At 36.5% G+C, this 21,848-nt stretch overlaps 1 protein-coding gene across 1 annotated transcript; it reads left to right on the forward strand.

Annotated features, from left to right (window-relative positions):
- The first annotated feature begins 1,424 nt into the window (after window positions 1-1,424).
- LOC115952700 (1-acyl-sn-glycerol-3-phosphate acyltransferase 2) lies at window positions 1,425-21,691 on the forward strand. The gene is made up of 11 exons (XM_031069912.1): window positions 1,425-1,900; window positions 2,226-2,348; window positions 8,067-8,106; window positions 8,217-8,290; window positions 8,716-8,775; window positions 15,004-15,081; window positions 15,191-15,349; window positions 18,366-18,491; window positions 20,617-20,709; window positions 20,939-21,025; window positions 21,187-21,691. The coding sequence occupies exons 1-11, from the start codon at window positions 1,820-1,822 to the stop codon at window positions 21,427-21,429; spliced, it is 1,164 nt and encodes a 387-aa protein (XP_030925772.1). The 5' UTR covers window positions 1,425-1,819; the 3' UTR covers window positions 21,430-21,691.
- The last annotated feature ends 157 nt before the right edge of the window (window positions 21,692-21,848 follow it).

Raw genomic sequence — 21,848 nt, forward strand, 5'->3', positions numbered from 1 at the left:
CGACAGCAGCACGCTTAAGATTAAGAACACAAGGCTATCTTCTTATAGTGCCAATAAAAAATAGAGTTATAGACGCAATCATTTTATCTATTAATGTCAATGGGCTAAGTACAACCGATTGTTTAAAAAAAAAAAAAAAAAAAAAGCAAATGATTGTCGTCATTAAATCTTTACTTAATACTATTATATAGAGTTTATGTTATAGCTAAGCGTGATCCAAAGACACGTTAAATTTGCTTACCTGCCTGCCTGCCTTCCATCCTTTCAATTTCATATTCAATGCTCTGCCAGGTTGACAACAATAAGTTGTTGATTGCTGGTGAAAAGCTTTAAATATGTTAGGGACGGCAGGTGTAAAGAAAAATGCTAGGAACACAAACTTGTCGGCTAGTTATGAGGGGCAAAATAAGTCGTATGTCTACAATTTTATTATTTACGACTTGTTATGGAAATAAGTTATCATAAAAGTTATGGTTTTAACATTACCTTGGAGGTAAAAAATATCAATAATGCTTGGATCATAAAAAATTTACAACTTTGCCACAACTTGTAGACTGAGAAAATTGTGACAAAATTTGTAGATTTATTGTGCTCTTAACATTTTTGAAAAGTTACTTATCCAAAAACTAAAAACAAAAAGAAGAAGAAAGAGATTGGAATTGTGATTGTAGTCTTGTTAAAAGAAAATAAAGAATTCCAAAATCTGCTGTTTGTTGGGATGATTTTATTAATATATATTTGAATTGGAAACAAAAGTGGAAACAACAAAATAATTACTATGAAAGTAGTTGTTGAACACTTGTACCAAATAAATATAACAAAATTTTAAGTAAAAAAAAAGAGATAAAAATTAGTATTTTCTTTCCTAAAGTTCTATGAATTTTGTTTTTGTACCTTTAAATAATTATTTTTTTGTCCATAATCTATTAAAAATGTTATACATTTTGTCTTTAAACTTTTCAAAAACTTTCTATCATTTTTAAACTATTAAAAATAACATATTTTTTGTCCCTATTTTCTTCCATAAATTATTGAAAAATGCTCTTTAAAAAGTTTAAGAAAAAAAACAAAATTTTTACATTTTAGGACCAAAAAAAAAGAAACCCATAGTCTAAGAAAAATGCTAGGAAGTAGGAACACAACAATTTAAAAACATTTATAAAAAAAAAGTTGTGTAATTTTTTTTTTTTTTTTTTGGATGAACAACTTGTTAAAAAGTTGTGTAATTTATTAGGGTAGTAGCATTGTTGTTAATCCAATCTTTTTTTTTTATGATAACGTGAATGACTCCAATCCAAAGAGTAGCGTTCACGCAGCCTGTGTGTGAGTGTGATGGTTGTTTAAAGTGGTTAAGCTACAAATGAAGTGTTTTTTTTTTTTCCCATCTAATTGTTTTTTTTATATCCCCTAGTAAAATCGGCAGTACCAATGTAAGAGAAACCCAAACCCGAACAAAAAATGTTGGAGAGACCCGTTGGTTGCCGACCTGATTGATGAGAAATACTGCCAGAAAACAAACGTCTTTAATTTAATTGATCCCACCCCAACCAGAAACTGCCCTTTAAAAATCGCACACATATAACACGCCCACACACAGAAACAGAGAGCGCCTGACTCACATTCTTTACTCTTTTTCTTCCACACGCAAAATCCAATCCCATAATAATAATTCTTCTTATGCATCCTCAAATTAGGAAAATCACTACTTATTACCATAATAGATAATAATAAAAAAAAAAATCCCATTTCTCAAAATATTTTCTGTGAATCTCTCTTTCTCTCTCTTTCTCATTCGAACGGTAGTGTGCGTTTTTTGGGTATGGCTATTGCAGCGGCAGTTGTTATCGTCCCATTGGGTATTCTCTTCTTTGTTTCAGGTCTCATCATCAATCTCATTCAGGTATTTTTATTTATTATTGCTCTAGATTGTGTTTATTTCATAGCATATGAATCTAGGTTTTTGTTATACTTCATTTTTTTCTTATTCTATGTTTGATTTCTGAGAAAAAAGTGTCTGAAAATTCACGAGATTAGTGTGTATTCGATACTTGATATGTTCCATTACCCTAGCAAACCAAAAAAAAAAAAACTCACTTGAGCTTGATTGAACTGTCTCTTTTCGCTGAACTTTTTTTTTTTTTTTTTGGTTGCTTCAATTAACTTAGTCGTGTTGTCTTGTTATCTCCGCTCAACTTTGAGCTGTTTTACTTGGATTTTCTCTTCAGGCAATTTGTTTCGTCCTTATTCGGCCATTGTCGAAGAGTACATACAGAAGGATCAACAGATTGGTGGCAGAATTGTTGTGGCTTGAGCTCGTATGGCTTATCGATTGGTGGGCAGGAGTTAAGGTAAAAAATCAAATCCCTCTTATCATGTTACTTTGTTCTTTTTTTTTTTTTTTTTTTTTTTTTACATTTCTCAATGCTTTTCAATTTTGGAGTACTTTAATTTACTTACACTTTGCATAGCTCTAGATTGTTAGATTAAATGATTCAATTCACCATTGCCTAATAACTTAAAGTACTCCACCTATGATTTATAATGGTATAGAGTAGGAGGTTTTAGGTTCAAAGTTCAAACCCTGTCTCCACTTATGATCTTTTTTTTTTTTTTTGATTGGTAAGAAAGAAATATTATTGATAATAAAGAGAAAATTCATGATAATGAACAAAGAACAACACAAAAACAATGAAACAAAGGAATCAAGAAACTAAGCTAAGAGACAAAAGAAGCTCAGTAAGAGAAGAATAGTCTGAGAGACCTCAACACCGAGACCAATCAAAAAGAGCCTGCTGGCACAGATCAATCAACTGAGCTAGAGAGTTCTTAGTATCTTCGAAAGTATGCTAATTAGGTTCAGTCCAAATAATTCACAACAAATAGCCTGGAACCAAATTCCAAATATCGGAATTATGTTTCCCAAGCCATTGCTGCTAACTTAAAAATAAGTTAGTAATAGAATGTGGCATGACCCAATGAATCCCAAACAGCCGAAACATATGCAGCCACAGGAAATGAGCTAACGGACACAAAAAAAGAAGGTGATTCACAAATTCCTCATTACAACAACATGTACAACACTAATTTGCCAAGGGGTGTCCTCGAAGCATAAGATTATCTAATGTAAGAATTTGGACATGGCTGTCCACATAAAAATGCCACCTTTTAGGAACCTTTACTTTCCAATTGCCCTTCTAGGGGAAAATGGAAGTAGGAGCCTCCCAAATATTATGGTAGAACGACCGAGTATCAAACTTCCCCTTACCATTAAGGCCCCAACAAAGACTGTCGCTTCCAACACCCCTAGGAATCCGAGATTGAATCAACTGAAGAAGGAGAAAGAAATCGCTAGCTCCCAATCATTGAACTCCCTAAAAAAACGTTAGTTCCACACTCTGACATTTCCACCCCCTGGAATACACAAAGCATCAGAAATACAAGCTTCCTTATTGGTTGAACACACAAACAACTTAGGGTAAAGAGTTTTGAGAAAATTATCTCCAATCCACTTATCATGCCAAAAAAGAATATGAGAACCATCACTCACCACAAAAGACAAGTGTTTAGAAAAGCTCACCCACCCTTTACTAATGCTTTGCCATAAACCACACCCATGGGCCCTTCTACAAACTTTAGTACTCCACCCCCCTTTTCCCTCCCCATATTTCATAGCAATCACCCTCCGCTAAAGATGATTAGCTTTGTGACCGTATACCTCCATAGCCATTTCCGTAATAAATTTGATTAAAAGACACCAATTTTTGAATCCCCAATCCACCCAACTCAAGAGGTAAGCAAACTTTTTCCCAAGCCACCAAGGGGTATTTGAAACACTTCTCTGAGGATCCCCACAAAAAATTCCTTTGAATGCATTCTAATCTAGCAGCCATAGCTTTAGGAACCATAAATAGAGAAAGATAATAAGTTGGAAGACTTGGAAGGGTACTTTTCAATAAAGTGAGTCTACCGCCCTTTGATAAGCAAAGTTGCTTTCAACTTGAAAGCTTCTTCTCCATCCTCTCCAAAATAGGATTCCAGATAGAGGCTGTCTTATTCCAAGTACCCAATGGCATACTCAAATATTTCATAGGCAAATTGCCCACCCTGCATCGAAGAATATTAGCTAAAGTGTGAATGTTACTCACCTCCCCAATAGGGACAATCTCACTCTTTCCCACATTCACCTTCAAATTGGTAAAGGCTTGAAGACAAGACAAAGCCAACCTAATCCAAACCAATTGCTCCCTAGAAGCATCATAGAAAAGAATGGTATCATCAACTGTCTCCACCTACGATCTTACCTCCCATTTAAAAAAAATTCCTGCATGTTGGGCCCCATTTAATAAGGGTAGTTTAGGCCCACATATGAAGGGGCAATGTTAGATTAAATGATTAAATTCACCATTTCTTAAAAGTTTAAGTTTTTGGGATAATCAATAATTTATTATAAATAAGTGGCTTTGATTCTTAACAATGATTATGCTTTAATATAGGGATAGTAGTATAGGCTTGTTTTTATTCTAGTCTGTTTAACATTATGGGGAAGTTCTAATTTTATGCTATTGTTCATATTATATCAATCTTGTAGTGTATCAAGTGTGACATGTTTCTTATTTTTTCTTTTGGATAGCTAATAAGTGTAGTTGTATTGATAAAACATATTAAAAACATTTGAGTTCACTTCACGATGATGAACACAAAGGAACAAAGAAAGCAAAAGGACAAAGATCAAAAGGGTAGTCTAAGAGAAACAAGGAACTCTATACTGGATGAATAATCTGAGGAACCCCAACACCGAGATCAATAAAAAAGAGTGTGCTGGCACTAATCTTTTAAATGATCCAATGATTATTCAGTATCCTCAAACAAATGATGATTTCATTCTGTCCAAACAATCCACATCAAACAACATGGAACCATATTTTGAAGCATATTTACCCACAAAGCATGTGCTATGTCACAATGAAGAAGGAGGCGGTCCACAAATTCCCCATTTCATCGGCACATACAACACCAATTCATTAATAGAAAACCCCTTCTCATGAGGTTATTCAATGTAAGAATTTGACATAAAGCTGTTGTCCACGTAAAAAAGGAAACCCTTTTAGGAACCTTTACTTTCCAAATACCCTTCCATGGAAAAATGGAGTTAGCAGCACCTTGAATCTCTTGGTAAAAAGACCAAGTATCAAACTTGCCACTTTCCTTAAAGCATCAACGTAAGCGGTCACTCCCCACACCCCTCGGAACCCAAGAGTAAATAAGATCAAGAAAAGAGAAAACTGCCTCTAGTTCCCAATCATGAAAATCCCTATAAAATCTCAAGTTCCAAACTCTATCATTTCCATCACCTTGGTGACCCAAAACATTAGAGATACAAGCATCATTAGCACTTGAATGCTCAAATAAATCAAGATATAGAATCTTAAGAGGAGGGTCTTCGGACCACCTATCATGCCAAAAAGAACATGAGTACCTTCTCCTAGTACAAGAGCCATATGTTGAGAAAAAATCTCCAACCCTTACTTATACTATGCCAAACTACAACCATGAGCCCCCTACTAACGTTAGTACTCCACCCCCCTTTTCCTTCCCTATATTTGGTGGCAATAACCCTCCGCCATAGATCAGAAACTTCATGCCCAAACCTCCATAACCATTTTCCTAGTAATGCTTGATTAAAAATTTAAAATATACAATCTTCCTGACCCCCAAACCACCCATCTCCATAGGTGAGCAAACCTTATCCCATGCCACCAATGGGTATTTAAAAATGGTAAACAATGATAAATAATATGTTGGAAGGCTTGAAAGAGTACTCTTCAACAGAGTAAGTCTTCCACTCTTAGATAAATAGAGCAACTTCCAACCTAAGAGTTTCCTCTCCATCTTCTCCAAAATGGGATTCCAAATAGAGGTTGCCTTAAATGGAGCACCCAAAGGCATTTCCAGATATTTAATAGGCAAATTACCCACCCAACATTGAAGGATACTAGCTAAATCATCTAGATTACTCACCTCCCCCATAGGAACAATTTCCCTTTTCCCCACATTAACCTTCAAACTTGTAATTGCTTGGAAACAAGTCAAAGCCATCTTGACGGAAAGCAATTGCTCCCTAGAAGAATCTCAAAATAAGATGGTGTCATCAACAAAAAAAATGTGAAATGCACACTCCATCAGATTTAATGGGTCCCACATGAAAGCCACGTATTAAACCGCCATCCTCAGTTTTCTTCAAAATCTAGCTCAAGACCTCCATAATCAAAAGAAACAAAGGAGGTGACAAAGGATCTCCCATCCAAAAAACTCGGCAGGGAATCCATTAACTAACACTGAGAAGTGAACAGTAGTGACACAAGCCTTAATCCACTGCTTCCATCTCACCCCAAAACCCATTTTTCCCAAAAGATAGAATAGAGCATCCCAATTCACATGATCGTGGGCTTTTTCTATGTCTAGCTTACAAACCACACTTGGGTCACGACTCTTCAATTTGCTATCCAGACATGCATTAGCAATAAGTACTGAATCCAAGATTTGCCTACCTCCAATAAAAGAATTTTGAGTCACATAAATGAGTTTGTCTAACATCACCCTCAATCTAGTAGCCAACACTTTAGACAGCAGCTTATACACGCTGCCCACTAAGCTAATTGGTTGGAAATATTTAATATTCATAGCATTATTCTTCTTGGGAATTAAGGCTAGAAAAGAAGCATTCAATGACCTTTTGAAAATAGAGTGCCGGTGGAAGTACTCAAAGAAAGCCATAACATCCCCTTCCACGACACTCCAACATTTGTGAAAGAAGACCATCGTGAATCCATCAGGACTGGGGGCTTTATCTCCCTCAGCACCTGAGTGACTTCCTCTTTAGTGAACTCTCTCTCAAGGGCTTCCCCAACCAATTCCACTAGCCAAAAAGGAATTCTGCAACCGATCTTGAGAGAACCCACTGAATCCCAAAAGTTCTAAAGACAAAACTCCACAAATGATGAGCCTTCCCACAATGTAGCAACAAATGATCTACTGTCTCCCTACCATAATGACACATGATGCAACAGTCAACAAATTCAAAACCCCTACTTTGCAAATTATCATCCGTGAGAATCCTATCCCAAGCAACTCTTCGAACAAAAAAAGAGACACGCCTAGGTGCCTAGACCTTTCAAATACCTTTCTTGGGAAAAACAACGGAAGAGGAATCATGTAACTTATGATAAAACGAGCAGATATTAAAATCTTTATTGTTTGTCAACTTCCATCTCATACGATCACCCTCATCCATTGAAGCTAAATTAGCAGCCAAGAATCGAAGGAAATCATCCACCATCTCCATCTCCCAATCATTAGGAACCTGAATAAAACGAACATCCCAACTTCTCCTGCCCCCCACTCCTTGCCTTATTAGCAAAGAATCAGCAGAGGCAACTCTGATAGTAGCAAGATTGTATAAGACCGGATAAGCCAAATGAAGAGGAAGATCCCCACTCCATCGATCTGTCCAAAATTTCACTCTATTCCCCACCCCAACCTGAAATTGGATGTGTTTGCTAAAAGCATCCCACCCCATCCAGATACTTCTCCACAAACTATACCCATGAACACCCCTTCCCAGCTTGCATTATAATAAGTCTTGGCATGAATGATATCAAATTCCACCTAGCTAGGCTGATCCTAGCCGACCATGAGGGTAAACTATTTGGTAAAAGTAGTCAAGATATGGCGCAGATAGAGTTCTACTTTTCAATCCTTTCAACAACACTCATGACAACAGAATGAATTTTGAATAAGAATTCTTGTTAGTGTATTGATGTTAATATTGTTACCACTTAACCAACAAGTTCTTATGTTCATATTTTATGTTCTTCATCTCTCTCTTTCTTTTAAATTCTATACCCTGACAAACACTTTTAGGGAGAATCTTCTAGTACAATACCCTGTTATTATAATGGAAACTAATTTTTAACATAAGATATACCTTAAGACTATAGGTTTATGGTTGAGTTGGTTGTAGCACCTGGAGAATCAAATATTGATCACTGAAACTTTTTTGGCTGCAGATCCAAGTATATACAGATCAAGAAACTTTTAAATTAATGGGTAAGGCTAAAACTCTTGTTAAGTGAACACTTGGTGCTTGGTGTTTCTTTTTGTCAGAGAATAAAGGAAAGAATTGCTTACCTATCTGCTCACGTTGTGATTTTTTCCAGGTAAAGAACATGCCCTTGTAATATGCAATCACAAGAGTGACATTGATTGGCTTATTGGATGGGTTTTAGCTCAGGTATAGTTTATAAATTGTGGCCCTAATCACATATGTGCACATCCAAGCAATGCATATTTCATAAATTGTTACCTTAATTGCATGTGTGCACATTCCTGCATGCAAGCCAATATACATTTTGTTTTTGATGAACAAGCCAATTTACAGTTATCACTTGTGTTTAATTATTATAAATGTTAGATGATTACATGCTCAAGTTCAGGAAAATGTTCAGAAAAAATGTGCATATATGTATTTATGGCTTATTTTGCCATACCACTAAATACATGGATGCTCTCAAATTTTCACATTGGGCCTTCATATTCATTAAAATCTGCACTTTTAAAATCTGTAGTACTGTTTATCTAAGAATAAATGTTGTTGATTTCACTTATTTCTGTTATGTCTTCTACGTCTAATTTATTTTTGTAATTTATTTATGACAGCGGTCAGGCTGTCTTGGCAGCGCAATAGCTGTAATGAAGAAATCATCAAAGCTTCTTCCGGTATGTTTTAACCTTGAAAATTTTTTTGTCATGTTTGAAGTGAAATTTATTGGTGCTGAAGATTCAGCGCAAATTAATAATCAAGTTTCTGCCTTAGAATAGCTTTTTTTTATCTATTTGAAATTGGACTAGCACAGAAATTTATAATCATGTCTTATTAGCATTGGAATAGCTTTTTATCTTGCTGAAAATGGACTAGCATTTTTAAATGTGATTCTGGTGCAATTACAAGGTTTTAGAACTTGGGGAGTTTGGATGCTATGCAATATTTTGAGTGCGTGTCTTAATGGGAGGAGGATATCCCTCTTAGATTCCTTTGATCTTGGTTTGCATACTGGTTGGGGTATCTCATAAGGATTCTGTTCCAGTTCTAATATCTAAGAGATGTTAGAAGTCTCAATGGTAATGAATGAGGTGGGAGTGGTTTGAGCCTAGCAGATTAGAACTAACTTTTTGAACTGGGAAGGTTAGTTTGAAACGGAAAAGCTATGCATGAGGAGAGGGATTTGGTAAGATTAGGTCCAAATAGGAATTAGAGTTTACTTTGCATTGATTAAAAAAAAAAAACCTTTGGGGTGTTGAGGAGAATAGAGGAGGGAGGTTTTTGTTTTATTTTTTAAATTTTTTGGTGGTTCTTGAGCTGGTCTTAATGCGTCCAAGGGGTTGAGTATTTCACATCTTCTTTTTGCCGCTAATAAAATTTTGTTTTTGTGATGCGTCTAGAGAGCAATTGCTGTATATCAGGATGATGATTTTCTTTGAAGCTGTACAGGCTTGTGTCAATGTGGACAAGTGAAATAGTCCCCATAGTTGAGGTGGGCAATTTGAATGCTTAGCAGATATTTTATGTTGCAGACTTGGTAGTTTGCCAATGACATATTTGGGTATGCCTTTGGGGGCTCAATTTAAGAAAATATCAATATGGAATTTCTTTTATAGAGAAGATGGAAAGGAAACTATCTGTTTGAAAGAGATAATATTTGTCCAAGGGAGGCAGACTTTGTTAAAATGTACCCTATTGAGCCTATTGATGTATTATCTATCCTTATTTGTTGTCCCCAAATCCGTGGCAGATAGATTAGAAAGGATTCAAGAATTTCTTGTGGGGGTCATTGGAGGAAGGTTTCAAATTCCGCTAGTGGCTTGGGATTATGTCTGCTCACCTATCGAGGTTGGTGGTTTGGGGATTGGGAACTTTAACCAAACATTACTAGGGAAGTGGTTATGGCACTTTGGGCATGAACTCAATCATTTGTGGCATCAGGTGATTGCATCCAAATATGGTGAAGATTTAGGGGGATGGTGTACAAGAGTTGGTAGAGGGACTCGTGGGTGTGAGTTGTGGCGGAGTATCAGAAGAGTTGGGGATAGTTTCTTCCCACATGTAGTTTTTGAGGTCAGTGAGGGAAATCATATAAGGTTTTGGCATGATTCTTGGAGTGGTCGCCTTCCTCTGAATGATCTATACCCTGATCTGTTTGAATGCTCAGTTGATAAGGAAGCATTAATTTATGATGTGTTGGTTTCTTCCTCACATGGGAGGGTTAGGAGTTGGAATTTGCAGTTCCGCAGAGCTTTTCATGATTGGGGAGTTGGAGGGTTGAGTATTCTTTTTTTACCATATTTACTTAAGCTGCCTAGGGTGCCAGGGGGTGATAAGATGATTTGAAGTTTGACTAGGAGTGGTAATTTGATGTTCTCTTTCTCTACAACACTATACATTGCATCAATGCTCATTCTTTCCCCTGTAAGAGAATTTGGCATGTTAAGGCCCCAAAGACGGTGTCATTATTTTTGTGGTCAGCAGCATCGGGTAGGATTCTTAAGTTGATAACCTCATCAAGAGGGGTTTATCCCTAGCTAATTGGTGTTGTCTGTGTCTATGTTGTGGGGAAATGGTGGATCATCTTTTGCTCCATTGTGAGATTGCATATGAGTTGTGGAGTGAAGTGTCTTTGATGTTTGGGATTCAGTTGGTGATGTCGGAGATGGTAGCATCCCTTCTATTTGGATGGAAAAATTGCTTTGGGAAACATTCCTCTAGTGTAGGAAATCTGTTGAGTGAAACAGCCGTATGTTTGAGCATGTTGTGAAACCTATTGATCAATTGAAGTCCTTGCTGATCCATACTCTGTTTGATTGGTCTTGGATGTGGGTTTTTACACATTGTACTTCCATTTTTGATATCCAACACTCTGTTAGATCTTCTATTTGATTTGCTTGTAATTGTTTTAATACTTTGTGTTCGTCATCGTGAACATGCAGTACTTTTTTCATCTTAAATAGAACTTTTAGTACTTAACTACTTATTAAAAAAAAAAAAAAAAACAATTGATTTTTTTTTTTTTTTTTTGAGGGAAGGAGAGCAAATCTATAGCAAATTGCTGATTGGAGAGAAGGTTTGATGGTGGGTTTGATATGGTTAGGACTTGCAGTGTAATTGACATAATGGTGAAAACCAGCTACAATTTTTTAGACATTTTGATGATGGATATTGGAGGGGATGAGTCAATTTCGCCTCCACAATAGGAATTCAATTCCAAACCAATGGGGCAAGAAAGTATTGTGTGTTTTTTTTTTGGGGGGGGGGGGGGGTGTATTTTAGTTGCAGAATGGGATGGTGGGATGGGTGCAACCAACAAGATGCAAAATAGGAAGTGCACCGATAAGTTCATTAGTTGATGAACGAAATGGTTGTAGTAGGGGGTAGGTTGAGAGGCTTGGCAGTTTGGTGTGGTTTGACCTCTCGGTGTGAATTTAGTGGCATTAGTTATACACAAATTGGAGAGGGGGCTTTCAAATGGGAAAGGATCATAGGCGTATCTTCTTTGGAAACACAAAAATGGTGGGTCGCGTCAATATGCTGTTAAAAAGGAGCAAGAAATATGCCACAAAGTAGAATTTCACCCAAAACATTGCTATTACTTTGGGGCAATATGGGAAAGATGGGCCATAGGGGTGGAACAGGCCCTAGGGCTTTCAAATGGGAAAGGATCATAGGCGTATGTTATTTGGAAACGCAAAAATGGTAAATGGGTTGTGTCAATAGGCTGTTAAAAATGGGCAAGAGATATGCCACGAAGTAGAATTTCACCCAAAACATTGCTATTACTTTGGGGCAATATGGGAAAAGATGGGCCACAGGGGTGGACCAGGCCCTAGGGCAAGAAAAAAAACACAAAGAGATTGGTGCAAATAAGAATTTTAAACACTAAGAGGGTTTGCCTCACCCTCTGTGTTAGTTCAAACACATAGCCACCTAACTTAAATCTCCACAAAGAAATAATGTTACCCTCCCAAAGTACCCTTTGTTTTTCTATGTAACCCTTATACATGCTGTTGTCACTCCAAGAACTTAGGTTTATACATGCAGCAAATAATTGTTATGAGCCGTTAATTTGCCAAGTAACTGCTTATATGTTTGCTGCCACAACATAGGTAACTACTCCTGGACATGATGTCTGATGTCTTGAGCCTTTGTCTTGCTGCCAAAACATACACAAAGTCAGCCACTTGTACAAATTCTTGGTAACTGTTGCTAACTGCCACCTCATGCTGCTACAACTTGTCAATTAGACGGATGTGCATAGCCTGCCACACATGTCTCAGCCCACCACATGCCTTGCTCTTTATCTGGCAGCCCATGCAACTTGCCTAGCATTGAGCCTTCGTCAATGCACCAACATGTGGAGGGCTTGGCCCATGCCAATGCCATCTCCCCAATTTGGTCAGCATACTCCAACGACATAGCCCATCCAGCACTTCACCACCCATATGCAAACATAGCCCCACTTGACCATGCAAGCCATGGCCCACATTAACATTTTCCACACTGAAACAACATGCTACACACACAAGCAACCCAGTTTTACCTCGTGCACATGCAGCCTGCCTTTTGCACAGTAACTTGTCCTGGCCTACCCCATGCAAGGCCGTCATGTCCCAGCCCCACTGCACTTGCTGCCCACAACACATGCATGGCTTGCAGCCTGCTAAGCCTTAACCATTAATCAAACCTTTGCAAAGCCATTAACTCACTGCCTTTAAGCCAACTTGTGTAGTCTTGAATCACCATGAGGCTACATTGTTGCCTCCACTTACCTTGCATAGCCGATGACATGCCTCCCTCATGTTCATGGCTGTGTCACCAGCATGGGTGCAAGGTATCACCATATGCAACCATACCCCCTCAATCATAAAGGGTCTAACATAAGGAGAGCCCAATTGCATCAAGAGAGGGGGGAGGGTAGCCCCAGGCCTCAACTCAATAATATGATCCATGGGTTAAATGTAAGAAGGTTTGATATGCATGATGCTCGATATGAAGACCTGACCCAAGAAGCAAACAACCATGGACAAAATGTTGGAAAAGGGGCCAAAAGTGCCAAGGAAGCAGGACTTAAGGTCAAAGGCACCAAAGGAGGCGTGGAGTTGCCGTTGGGAGAGCTGTTGATTGACTTTACTAATAGAAGGCATTATAGGAGAATCTAAGCCCAAAGGAAAAGAAGGCCCATTAATCCATTTTGTTTAGCCTGTAACTATTTCAAGACCAACCTTTTATTTGTTGATATTATGTTTTGTTATTACAATGTCTTCTTTAGCATTTTAAAAAATCATGTTGGGGGGGGGGGGTGGTTGGTGTTCTGATGTTGTACATGGGCCTTATGTTCTCTGCCTTCGGAAGAGTATCAGGAAGAAGTAGGATACTTTTCATTGTTTTATCAGCTTTGAGGTGGTGATGGGTCTTCTATTAAATTCTGGCAGATTCTTGGTGTGGGGGACCACCTCTGAAAAATAATTTTCCAGTGTATGGCATTGCATGTAACAAAGATATGCTTCAGTGGAAGAGCTAATCTCTTTTTCTGGGGATAGCTATCATTGCAATCTCAATTTTTTTTCGATTGGTGCAATATTGGAAGTTAGAGTCGGTTGCCTTCTTTATGATCTAATTAATTTTGTTGTGTGGAGGGGATGGAATGGATAAGATTTGCTGGGAAATCCCGGGAGGATTTTGAAGTTTGATCCTACTATAAGGCCTTACATTCCACTTCTCATATGTCTTTTCCATGGAAGATTGCGTGGAAATCAAAAGTGCCAACAAAGGTTCGTTTCTTTCTGTGGACAGCAGCATTGGGAAGAATCTTAGCTATTGATAATTTGCGGGGGTGCTGGATTGTTGTTATTAATTGGTGTTGCATGTGTAAGAGGGCTGGGGAGACTAGTAATCATTTATTCTTACATTGCTCTGTAGCTAGAAAGATGTGGAATATGGTGTTTTCACTATTTGGGGTTTATTGGGTTATGCTAAGAGGTGTTGTGGAGCTTCTAGCTAGCTGGTCAGGCAAGTTCAGTAGACACAGAATTCAGTGATTTGGAACGTGATTTTTCATTGCCTTATGTGGGGTATTTGGCGGGAGAGGAATGCTCGGACTTTTGAAAGGAGTGAAAGATCAATTCATGATCTGAAGCTTTCCTTCTTCCACATGGACAAATGCATTGGGTGCTTGCACTCTTATTTCTTTGTTTAATTTGCTTGATGAATGTTCTTTTCATGCGTCATAGTTTTGTTGTTTTAGTGTTTCCTTAGTACATTGCCTGTTTGTTTTGGTTAATTGTATTCGGCCTTTTTAAATTTTTATTTTTTTATTTTTTTATAGAAGTTAATTATTTATAAAAAAAAAAAATCATGTGACTCTCATGTACCTCTTTTAATGAAATTGGATTCTTAGGATTTAATTGTTATATATGAGAAGGGCAAGGATTATGGGTTACTAAAAATGCTTTTATAAATAACGTCTTTAAGTCATTGTAGGCAACTCTTTTTAAATAAAATTTCTGATTTGCATATTTCTTTAGCTTTTTGTGCTTGGAAAGTGATATTTTATTTTTTCAACTTCAATATGATATTTTTTTCTTTATTATAATCTTTGTTTTGTTGCTGGAATTTCTTTTTAATCCTTTTGTGGGATTCAATTTGTTTGAGTGGTCTCTCACCTTGGGTCCAAAAGATACGCATTTGGTTGTTGATTTCATTGATTCACCTTCTCTTCATTTGTAACTATTTATAATTTATTCATGTAATTCTTTAGGGAACCAAGTGTACATCCTATGTACTTGCAGTATCTCCTCTTATTCAATGGAACATAATTACTTGTTAAAAAGAGAAGTCTTACTGGGAGTGAGAAGCTGGATTGAAGATTTTCCTTATTTTTATCATGGTATATGCAGGTCATAGGGTGGTCAATGTGGTTTTCTGAATATCTTTTTCTGGAAAGAAGCTGGGCCAAGGATGAAAGCACATTAAAGGTATGGGTGTATAATTATGTTTTCTAGATGTATATATCCATGTGTCATCTCTCTATATGTATTAATGTCTCTTTTGAATTACTCATTTGCATCTTCTTTATATCTGCAGTCAGGTCTTCAACGGCTAGAGGACTATCCACAGCCCTTCTGGTTGGCTCTTTTTGTAGAGGGAACTCGCTTTACACAGGCAAAGCTTTTAGCAGCTCAGGAATATGCAGCCTCAGCAGGGTTGCCTGTTCCTAGAAATGTTTTGATTCCCCGTACTAAGGTCAGGTTTTCATTGCTCTATTTGTTTCTTCTTTTAAATTATACTTTTTCTTCCCCTTTTGATGCTTTTATTTTTATTTTTATTTTGGTACTACCTTCTGAAAGTCCTTTGCAGTCTGCCCTCCTAGAGAGGGGCCAAAAAATAAAAAATAAAAACCACAAAGGTACAGTCTTACGATACTATCACTAACTACATAATTTTAGTATCTGCTATGCACTTCTTGGTGAATTTGAGATAAGGTTTGCCTGCTAGTTTGGTTCAAAAGAATGGAACCTCCAGCTGATTTCACTTTTTAATTCTATTTGGTGTTTGAATATCATGATTGATGATGCACGAGCTGTGTGGAAGCGAAGTTTGATAGTGACATCTATGTTTATGGAATTGTAGCAACTGCTGAATTGTTGAGGTGGTTGTTGTCTTTTATGAAAAATTTGTAGGACAATTCAATTGCCAAATTGGAACAGGTAGTTGAGTAATTATGTTTGTTTTTTAACCGATCTAAGTTAATATAAATTATTTTCTGTAAATCACTTCTGATAAATGTGTGTTGAAGTTATTATTAGATAGTTGATGTGAAAGTCATAGCTTCATGATGTGGAAGTTCTTTCAATCTTATCACTCAAAGATTTGAAGAAATTTGGGGCATGTTTTGTATGTATTAATATATCATCTAATGGAATGCTTATTCATTTGTAATAGTTATTCAGTCATTTGGTTGCATTTTCATTACAAGGAATAGTTATTTCTTATGAATAGCTATTCTTTAAAGTGAGGAATAGCTATTCTTCTCTAAAAAAGTTGTAATAACTATTCCTTAAGGCGTGTAACAACTTTAGAAATGATTATATTTCCAAAAATACAAACTCTCTCTATGTACATAATAATTATTAAAATAAAAATCCTCAAAAATATCTCTCTGTGGCACATGTGCTCCTGCATACACACACGCACGCAAAACCTCAAAACCTCAATTTCTCTCTGTCTTAGTGGGAGCGATAGTGACAATTCTAGTTACAGTAAAGTTGATCATTTAGTCGGCATTAGAGACCTTCATAATTTCATACTTGATGATATTTTTTAGTTAGGGATAATAATAGGGATAGTTATTTCATATGTTTTGATATTGAAAATCAAACTTTTGAGATTGACAATGATCATTCTTTACTAAGTGATAGAAAGCTCTTTTTCTAATTCTCAGAATTTTAGTTATCTGAATAGTGTATCTAATAGTGACAATCAAATAGATCAACATTTCTCTCTCTCTCTCTCTCTATATATATATATATATATATGTTTGTTGTTACTCTATATGGATCCGAAAATTCTTTTGTTGTGATTTTTTTAATGTAAATTTTGATATGCATATTGATTTGATACATAAGCGATAATGTTAACTTAAAAATATTTAATTTCTTAGGATAATTGAATTCCGCAAGTGTAAATATAATTGTATAAGTAAGATATTTTAGAAAGATCTGTGGTTTTATTCCAATTTTTACAACCAGAATGTACGAATAGAAATACTTATTCCATTACAACACCTTCCATTCCTAATGTAAATACCATTTAGTGTATCAAACGTGCCCCTAGGAGTTGACTTCTTATGGATTTGATTTGAGATGACATAGAACTTGTGAGTCCGACGTGAAAAAAGAGACAAGGTTGGAAATCGAGAAGGGCAGAATAGTTGGACAATATAAGAGAGAAATAAATCATTCAAGAGCTGTCAGCTGTGTAGCCATGGAAGTTCTGTTTTTTAAAAGTTTTTGTTTTCTTTAGCTACATGACTAACTTTACATGTTCAATTGTTTCACTGTAACTCAAGCAACATTGTTCCTTGAATCGTTTGGCCTCTTCATTTGTACAAGTGGGATGTGGCAGATTTGATTATTGCATCCATCTAACTTTGGTCATGGTCTGGTTGCAACATCTCACTTTATCACTTCTTTTATTCCCTTATTTATTGGTAAAGAGCAAGCTCACTTTTTCTCACTACAATCAATGCACCACTTAAAAAGCTGCAAACTAAATGATACAGATGCAGAATTTGGATGCTAAAACCATGCTTAGTTGGAGACAACATGAATTGGGCATTGGAGGTAGCCTTGTTTTAAATTAAAGCTGTGGATATCTAATTGGGGCATCATGACCTAGCCTGTTCTGTATGACCCTACACACCAAGTCATCTGTGTGTCTGGTCACCATTATATCATTGACATGTCTCTTTTTTTTTTTTTTTTTTTATAAGTAAAATGAAGATATAATGTCGCTTAAGGGAGACTCGTCTTTTCAAAGCAGATCTACTGGGGCTGTTATAAATAACTGGATTCATAGCCCCCATAGCGCTGTGTGTGTGGGTAGTAAATCCGCCATTTGTTGAAGTAATGTGGGGGTGAAGTTGTAGTGTCAAGGTCACTAGGTGTATCATGTGTGTATAACTCACTAATAAAAAGTGTGCGCGTTTGTAGGAACTGTATAGTTTCCTTTGTGTGTTCTTTTTTTAATATATTTTTTTAGGTTGTGTTTTTATCCAAGTTTGTATGTGATCCTAGAACCATATGGTTTCCTTTGTTTGGCTCACATTTTTTTTTGGTTAATCCAAGTTTTTGTGTGAGCCTATTAAACCTCACCCCTGGTTGGTAGATAATATTATATTTTAGTGTTCTTACACGGATGCCCTACTCACCTTTTCCCAACCCCCTACCCAAGAAAAAGAAAAAGAAAAACTTTCAACAAAAAAGTGGAACCAGATGTCACTTTTTGAGCAACGCTATTAGATACTTCTTTTACTTTGTAATTCAATTTGTACTGTTTTGAGTTATTATTGGATGGATTATTGCTACTAATTGGTTCTATTCTATCATTTTTTAAGATGGGCCAATGTGCGTCCTCAATTTTAAAGCTCTAGTTTTTTTCTATTGACATTTGTAATTGCATAGATATCTCTCATGTGGGATGTATTGTTCCACTACATTATATGTTTGGCGTTAAAATATCTACTGTCTGTTGCTTTCAGGGATTTGTTTCAGCAGTAAGCCAAATGCGCTCATTTGTTCCAGCTATTTATGATATAACAGTTGCTATTCCTAAAAGTTCTCCGGCACCCACAATGCTAAGACTCTTCAAGGGACAGCCATCTGTGGTAAGTTATTGAGTTGGAATTTTTAAACAACCACAAAGTGATTTACATTTCTTTTGAATTTTGTGACAAAAGTGGAATTTTTTGTTGACATGTGATTATTCTCAGTTAAAACACCTTCCCTTTCAGCCTATTGTTTAGCCATTATCTCATTTATACCCTAAAATTATAAAATTCATCTGAAGCATGCATAACAACATTATATAATTTGTTACTTATTAAAAAAAAAAGCATTATATAACCAATGAGCTGTAGCTAAAAATAAAACCTCATCCTTGTGCGTTAAAAGAGGGTGTCACGGATTCATGACCACTGGGGGCACCATGACTTAGGGGCTGTTTGGATTTCTTGTTTCCATAACTCATAACTCAAAAATGGTGAGACCCATGGTTGAGAAGTCCGTTTGGATTTTGTTTCCAGTTTTTGTTTCCATCACTCAATTATCTGATTTTTGAATGATGAGTTATGGAAATTGAAAACCCATTTTAGGTGTTTTCAGTTTCCATAACTCTGTTTTCAATGGCATTTTCGTAATTAAACACACACATAGGGTCCCATGGTCAGACCTTTTGCTCTCTCCAACACATGTTATCTTCTTTTCTTTTTTTATTTTTATTTTTTTGTCTTTCACGTTGGGTCTGGGACACACCTCTTTGCTATTCTCTTCTTCTTCATTTTTTTTTTTTTTTTTTTTTTTTCTTTCATGTTGGTTTCTGGGTTTGTTTGCAAAGGATTTTTTTTTTTTTCACATTGGGTTTCTGGGTTTGGTTGCATTTTTTTGGTAAACTATACCACCATCAGCTCAGACCCACCATCTTCTCCATCCTTCCAAAATCAAGAAACAAACCTTTCAGTTCAAACAATACCCACAAACTTTTCAATTCATACAATCTCCAAAAAAAAAAAAACCCAGATTTCTCAATCATAAAAAAAAAAAAAAAAAAAGCAAACTCAAATCCATCAGCCACGCTTTGTTGGTTACAGCCACACTTCAGCAGCAACACCACAAACCCATCGCACCACCAAACCCACCAATCAATGGCCACCGTGGAAAGCCATCCACCACCGTCAATGAACAAGTTGTCTCGAACCCAGTCCACCGATCTATGCATGAGAGAGAACAAATATATATATATATATATATATATATAAGCCTATTTGGTTTGGCAATGAACAATCCTCGTCAGCAACAGAGGAGATTGAGTGAGGCAGAGAAAGACGAAGGGAAAGAAAAGCAGAGAAAAGTTCAGGGGAGGCAGAGAAAGACGAAGGGAAAAAAGAAAAAAAGAAAAGGAGAGGCAGAGAAAGATGTAAGAGTCAGGGGAAAAAAGGAAAAAAAAAAAAAGGAGAGAAAAGTCTTCTTTGGGTCAGTGTATGGGTCCCACAAAACAGTAGAAATAATTGAGTTATGTGAAGTGAAAACTGTTGCCAAACGGGTGGGTATTAGGAAATTGGGGTATTTTAAGTGATGAGTGATGAAAATTGAGTGAGTGATGAGTGATAAAAAAAAAAAAAAAAAATCCAAACAATTCCTTACTAATTTTAAAAATAAAAAAAAGGAAAGGAGGGGGGGGGGGGGGGGGGGGGGAAGAAACTAGAAGGAGCCAATTGGAGGGAACAAGATAGTGAAGGAACTTGGGAGAAGGATACCAAGAGATGAGGATGGAGATCATTGGATATCAGTGAGTGGGAAGAGAGAAGAGAGACCGAAAGTGTGTGTGAGTGAGAGAGAGAGAGCATGCTTTTTCTAATTTTCTTTGAATTCAATCTGTAAAGAAATTTTTTATTGGCTCTGTAAAACATTGGAAACAGGAGAATAATATTCTATATCCAAACTTTTTGGAGGAGATAAGACCTAAAATGTTAGAGAGAGCATGCTTTTTCTAATGTTCTTTGAATTTCAATCGTTTTCCACTACTAATTTTGCAATAAAAAGGCTTTTTATGGGCTCTATAAAACATTGGAAGCCTGATATTTATCTTCTATATCCAAATCTTTCTGTCATGGTTAATTAATTATTCTGGGGTTGTGGATGATTTGGAAGTTTTAATACATTAGTATTGAATTACTTTGTGAGATATTAGGTTAATACTCAATGAGAACAAGTACTTCTGGTTCCCTTCTGCAGATGCATGTCCACATTAAGCGGCATTTGATGAAGGACCTGCCAGAAACAGATGAAGCTGTTGCACAATGGTGTAAAGATATATTTGTGGTCAAGGTGCGTACTAAACAAGTGTTTTGGAGATGTATTTATCTGGTATTATAGTTATGCAAATCTGAAGTTTTTACAATACGAAGACAAAAGGAAATGAAATAGTAACTTTGAAACAGTTGCATACTTTATATCATTATATGCATGTACAACTAATCCACCTGGTTGTGCATGCAATAAAAAGTTGTTCATGAGTTTCCTTAGCGTGATTGATATGCTTTTTGCTGTCTTCCAGGATGCATTATTGGATAAACATGTAGCCGAGGATACCTTTAGTGACCAAGAATTGCAGGATACTGGTCGGCCAATAAAGTCTCTTTTGGTGAGATACTTGCTCTATTCAAGCACCCCACCCAGCCCATGTCTTCTTTATTTTAAACTAGGGTGGTTTTGGTTCTGAGGCTGCAGGATTTGTTTTTCTGATTAATCTTTTTTTTTTGAGAAAAGTTTTTCTCGTTAATAAACTTCTCTACGTTTGTACAGGTTGTTACCTCTTGGGCATGTCTGCTTATTTACGGGGCTCTGAAGTTTCTCCATTGGTCTTCACTTTTGTATTCATGGAAGGGTATTGCATTCTCAGCAGTCGGTATGGCCCTCATTACTTTCCTTATGAACATTTTGATACGCTTCTCACAGTCCGAGCGTTCAACCCCTGCCAAGATTGCTCCAGCAAAGCCGAAGAATGGGGGAGAGCATTTAGAGACAATATCAGACAAACAGCACTAACCCACCTTGTTTCCCAAAGTCTTCCATATATTGTCATCTTATTATACTCGTAGTAGATGTGTTTGTCTCCTAAAAATGACCTCTTTGTGTTTTCATCTTAAACGCCTAATTAGTATGTCTTTTGTTTTGTACAATCCGGAATTTGTATGCTTATCAATTTATTACTTGCTAGTCAATTACGGTAATTTTGTATAGACTATCAAAGGTGTCTGTAGCAGCTGGCCAGTTTTGAGCTTCAACAATGCTTCATATTAGTGTTCTATTTTTAACGAGTAAAATGAAAAGAAAAGGTGAAAAAAAAAACTGTCATTAATGTTCTTTACTTTCAAAAGGAAGAATACCATATATTTAGTATGGTCATGAAAATAAGAATAGTTCAGGAGGCGATCAAAGGAATTTTATAGCTAAGAGCCCTGTAG

The sequence above is a fragment of the Quercus lobata genome, chromosome 7, assembly GCF_001633185.2.
Source record: "Quercus lobata isolate SW786 chromosome 7, ValleyOak3.0 Primary Assembly, whole genome shotgun sequence".
NCBI classification, from domain to species: Eukaryota; Viridiplantae; Streptophyta; class Magnoliopsida; order Fagales; family Fagaceae; genus Quercus; species Quercus lobata.

Bases quoted from the DNA above. Each gene is read 5' to 3' on its own strand.
- LOC115952700 (XM_031069912.1), top strand. From the start codon at position 1,820: ATGGCTATTGCAGCGGCAGTTGTTATCGTCCCATTGGGTATTCTCTTC. The intron at 8,776-15,003 runs GTATGTTTTAAC...TGGTATATGCAG, and splicing joins AATCATCAAAGCTTCTTCCG to GTCATAGGGTGGTCAATGTG. The intron at 15,350-18,365 runs GTCAGGTTTTCA...TGTTGCTTTCAG, and splicing joins TTTTGATTCCCCGTACTAAG to GGATTTGTTTCAGCAGTAAG.